Raw genomic sequence first — 5,294 nt, 5'->3', positions numbered from 1 at the left:
CCCCCAGAGGCAACCACTATCATGAATTCCAGGTCATGTTTTTATCCTTTTATGCAAGTAGTCACCCAAGCAGCACCCCACCTTGCTTATAAAGGGAAGATTAATTTTGTGTTTTCCACACTCACTTGAAATACCTTTTCCCTCCTTCCACCCTTGGAGATTCTGAGCTGCATGAGTTTGGGGCATGAGTGGGTGGGGAGACTCCCAGGTACTACTCCACCCCTGCTCAGCCCCCAACCCCCCTCACCCGCCACCCCACCTTGCTTATAAGGAGAAGATTAATTTTTTTGTTTTCCAGGCTCAACTGAAATACTTTTTCCCTCCCTCCACCTGTGGAGATCCCAAGCTGCATGAGGCTGGGGCGTGGGTGGGTGAGGAGACTCCCAGGTACCACTCCACCCCACTCCACCTCACCCCCTATCCTACCTAACCCCCTCACCACGGGAGACAGGAAAAATAGCTACGTCTTCTCCACATCCTGAAAGGAGAAACCAGAGGCCCCACTGAGGTCAGGAACAGGCTGATTTGGGGATACACTTGGAAGGGACACTGGGGGCCAGTCAGACTGGAATGAGGTGTTCAGGCACCTCAAACCATCCTCTACATGTTAGCTGTCCTGGGCCTTGGGCTGATGTGCCATACTCTCTTTCGGGTGATGCTTGTCCTGTCACATGACCTCAACACCATCAATGTCTCAACACTGATGTCTCCTATACGTATATTTCCAACCCAGACCACCTCCTTAGCTCCAGATCCAATTCCTGCTACCTGCAGGACATCACACTTGATGTATAGTAGGCATCTCAGATTTTATAGGACATACCTTCCCCCTCTCCACCCCAGGTGCCCCTGCAAACATCGTCCTCAGATTAATAAATAGTACCACCATCAGCCCAGGTGCTCAAGGCCAAACCCCAGAAACTAGATTATTTTCCCCATCCCCCATTCCTCACCTCCAGTTCATGAGCACATCATGTCGATGTGTCCAAAAATCTATCTGGAATTTGTCTACGTCTCTACGTTTCCTCAGCCACCACTGTAGTTCCAGCCATCAGCCTCTCGTCACCTGAATCTGTGCAACGTCTCCTAAATGGTCCCTGCTTCCTTTCTTCCCCCCCATATATATATATATATTTTATTTTGTTGTTAAGAAGTTGAGAATATACACAGCAAAACATATGCCAATTCAACAGTTCCTACATGTACAATTTAGTGACATTGATTACAGTTTTTAAGTTGTGCAACCATTCTCACCCTCCTTTTCTGAGTTGTTCCTCCTTCATTAACATAAAACTCACTGCCCCCAAGGATCCTATCTAAACTTTTGAGTTGCTGTTGTATTTTTGATTCATGTAGATTGTTATTAAAAGAGCATAATGCTCAAGGAAGACATGTTTTACTAGTTAAGCTAAACTATTGTTTGGTTTCAAAAAGACTTCAGGGAGTATTTTTGATTCAAGGTTGTAAGATTATCTCAGGGCAGTAGTTTCAGGGGTCCATCCAGCCTGCATGGCTCCAGAAAGTTTGGAGTCCATGAGGATTTGAAATTCTATTATGCATTTCCTCCCCTTTGACCAAGATTCTTCTACAGAATCTTTGATCAGAATGTTCTGTAGTGATAATCAGGCACCATCCAATTCTTTCGGTCTGGTTGCAAAGAAGACAGTTGTTCACGGATGCAGTTAACCACACATTCCATTTCCTCCTCCTCTTCCTGATTCTCCTTCTTCTTCTGTTGCTCCAGGTAAATAGAGACCAACTGTTGTGCCTTTTAAGATCCCAAAAACTATGCAATGAACTAGGAGACAGAACAGAAGCACTAAACACGTTATTAGGCCAATTAACTAGGATGTCCCATGAAACCATGACCTTAAACCTCCAAACCAAGGAACCAATTCCCATGAGGTATTTGATTGTACATAAGCAGCCCAGCAGCTTCAGTTTTTTTTTTTTTTTTTGTAAATATGTCTATCACACAATTTTTGCCAATTCAACTTTTTACAGGTGTACAACTGATTGACAACACTTACAGTCATGGGCTGTGCCACCTTATCCTTAATCAGTGTGATTTTTCCATCACTGTAAACTGAAACTCAGTACTCCATAAGCGACACCCGGCCCCCTTTCTACCTCCCTCCTACCTCTGGTATCCACTAATAAACTCGTGTCTATATGTTTGCCTTTTCTTGTCTTTTTATATAAGTAAGGTCATACAATATTTGTCCTTTTGCAATTGATTTATTTCACTCAGCATAATGTCTTCAAGCTCTATCCATATTGTAGCGTGTATCAAGACTTCATTTCTCCTACAGGCTGTATAGTATTCCATTGTATGTATGTACCATATTTTGTTATCCATTCATCTATTCATAGGCATTTAGGTGTTTCCACCTTTTGTCTATTGTGACTAGTGCTGCAATGAACATTGGTGTACAAGTCTCTGTCTGAGTCTCTCTTTCAAAACTTTTGGGTGTATACCTAGGAGTGGAATTGCTAGATCATATGGTAGTTCTATTTTTAGTTTTTGAGGAACCACCACTATCCAGCAATTCCACAACAGCTGTACCATTTTGCATTCCCACCAACAGTGGATAAGGGCTCCATTTTCTCCACATCCTTGCCAACATTTGATAATTTGTTTGTTTTCTTTAAATTGTAGACATCCAGGTGGGTCCCTCCCTCAATAGTCTTCAAAGTAGCCAGAGTCACCGGCTTTGTACTTAGGGAGATTTATTCTATTTTATATTCAAATCACACATTTGACCTTCAGCCATGACCTTATAATTTTTAGCCTTTTTATTGAGTTTTATGTATTTATTTATTTGGTAGTAAATTACTGTATTGGCAGAAATGGTAAAAATCAAAGAAAATGTAAGTGGATATTTTGTAACCACAGCAAGTAAGCCTATCACTGGTGACCATGATAAAAGATTACAGATAAAGTGGAAGTCCCCTTTATTTTGATCCTTACTATATCTAATTTCCTTCATTTCATCTCAGAGACAAACACTATCATGAATTCCAGGCCATGTTTTTACACTTTTACCACGCACACCGTGCCAGCACTCAGGCACCGCCCCACACACCCTACTGAAACCAGCTCCTCTTCCCTCACCCCATTTCACTCCCCGGACTCCACCTCACCCCCCTACCCCAACTTGCTTATAAGGGGAAGATAAATTTTGTGTATTCCAGGCTCACCTTAAATACCTGTTCCCTCCCTTCACCCTTGGAGATTCTGAGCTGCATGAAGTTGTGGCATGAGTGGGTGGGGAGACTCCCAGGTACTACTCTACTCCCCCTCATCCCCTCCTCCTCAACCCCCGCTCCCCCTCACCACCCACTCAATCTTGCTTATAAGGAAAAGATTAATTTTGTGTTTTCCAGGCTCACCTGAAATGCCTTGTCCGTCCGTCCACCTCTGGAGTTCCCGAGCTGCATGAGGTTGGGGCATGGGTGGGTGGGGAGACTCCTGGACCACTGCATGGGGGTTTGCCCTGTTCTTCAAAGTTGGGAGTGTTGTCCACACAAGAATCACCAGGAGACTTTTATTTATTTAACTTTGGTACCAAGTCACTTTATTGGAAGAAATGGTAGACTTGGAAGAGAAAAGAAAGAGAAGTGAACGTGTTGTAACCACAGCATATTTGCCAGCACCAGGGACCACGAAAGTCCCTGGGTGCTAAGGCTCAGTTCTCCTTGTCACTGTCGCCGAAGGTGAACTCATCGAAGAGGTACTGGGCCAGGCCGCCATCCGGGCCCCCCCAGCTTATGCAGGTTGGTCACGTGGTTGCCCAGCTACTTGATGGCCCTCACCTGCTTGTGCAGAAAGTGACTCTCCAGAAAGTCACACAGCTGCACGTCGCCTTTGTTGGTGGCCAGCTGGTGCAGGTCCAGGAGGCTCTGGTTGACGCTCTGCTCCTGGTGGAAGGCGTGCTCCATGGTGTTGAGCCTGCTGCCCCAGTCGTCCAGGTCGGGCCTCCTGATGTCGCAGAGTTGGATGTGGCCCCCACCCTGGTTCTGCAGCTTCAACAGCATCTCCACGTGCTTGCGCTTCTCGCCTGACTGGCGCCAGAAGTAGGCAGCGAAGTTCTTCAGGGCCAAGTCGTCGCGGTGGAAGTGGAAGGCCATGGAGAGGTACACATAGGACGCATAGAGCTCCAGGTTGATCTGACGGTTGATGGCAGCTTCGCACTCCTGCTGGTAGTTCTGACGCACCTGTGACGATGGCGCGGTCGCCATGGTGGGCAGCGCAGGTGAGGTGGCTGCAAAGAGGGCGCGGGTGGAGTGCAGCTGGCGGCGGTCGGGGCAGCAGGCGCGGCGGAGTCCACAAGGCACACCAAGGGTGGGCGGTTCTGCGCGGGCAGTGGGCTCTACAGTCTGGGTTCAGATGCAGATGGCGGGGCTCGGACCAGGCTGGAGGAGTCCTTTTATAAGGGGAGGATTAAGACCCGGATGGTGAGTCCGTTACTGGGGAGTAGGACCCGGACGACGGGTCCTTTACCGGGGGCAGGCCTAGAACGCAGACCCAGAAGAGCTGCGCAAGCGTCACGTTCCATGAATCCTGGTTGAGGCGGAAACCATTTTGCCTGAGCGTCCAGAAAGTTTAAAAAAAAAAAAAATACCAGCACTATTGACATATAATTCATATGCCATAAAATTTACCCTTTGAAAATGAACATTTCAGTGATTTTTACTGTATTCATGGTCATGGAATTGGGCAACCATCACCACTAGCTAATTTCAGAACGTTTTCATCATCCCCAAAAGAAACTTGGTACACATTAGCAAAGCATCTCCAGTGGCCCAAAGGGTAAGCACTTGGCTGCAGACTGAAAGATTGGTGGATTCAACCCACCCAGTGGCTCTCCAGGCCTAGAGATCTGTTTCCCTAAAGATTGCAGCCAAGAAAACCCTATGGAGCAGTTCTACTCTGTAACACATGGGGTCGCCATGAGTTGGAATCCACTTGAGTGCTGTTAATAACAACGACCCATTAGCAGTCATTCCCCACCGGCCTCCCCCAGTCCCTGACCACTGGTAATCTACTTTCTGTCTCTAGAGATTCCCCCATTCTGAGTATTTAAAATAAATGGAATCATACACTATGTGACCCTTTGTGCCTGCCTTTATCACTTAGCATAATGTTTTCAAGATTTATCCTTTTTACTGCTAAATAATATTCTATTATATGGATATACCAGATTTTATTTATCCATTCATCAGGTGATGGGTATTTGGATGTTTTCATTTGTGACTATTATGAATAATGCTGCTATGAGCATTCTTGTACA

At 46.1% G+C, this 5,294-nt stretch overlaps 1 protein-coding gene and 1 pseudogene across 1 annotated transcript in view; one reads left to right on the top strand and one right to left on the bottom strand.

The window, feature by feature from the left end:
• Window positions 1-2,020, top strand: part of LOC101354587 (ferritin heavy chain-like) — a 25,834-nt gene extending 23,814 nt beyond the window's left edge. The window contains exon 2 of the mRNA XM_023731844.1: window positions 2,005-2,020. Within this exon, the coding sequence (XP_023587612.1) occupies window positions 2,005-2,020 (16 nt within the window). The remainder of the gene's footprint in view (window positions 1-2,004) is intronic.
• Window positions 2,021-3,689: 1,669 nt separating this feature from the next.
• Window positions 3,690-4,242, bottom strand: LOC101345367 (ferritin heavy chain pseudogene; annotated as a pseudogene).
• Window positions 4,243-5,294: the final 1,052 nt, after the last annotated feature.

This window comes from Trichechus manatus, unplaced genomic scaffold, assembly GCF_000243295.1.
Source record: "Trichechus manatus latirostris isolate Lorelei unplaced genomic scaffold, TriManLat1.0 scaffold00046, whole genome shotgun sequence".
NCBI lineage: Eukaryota > Metazoa > Chordata > Mammalia > Sirenia > Trichechidae > Trichechus > Trichechus manatus.
Note: the sequence above shows the minus strand (reverse complement) of the source record. Positions and strands in the feature narration are given on the sequence as shown.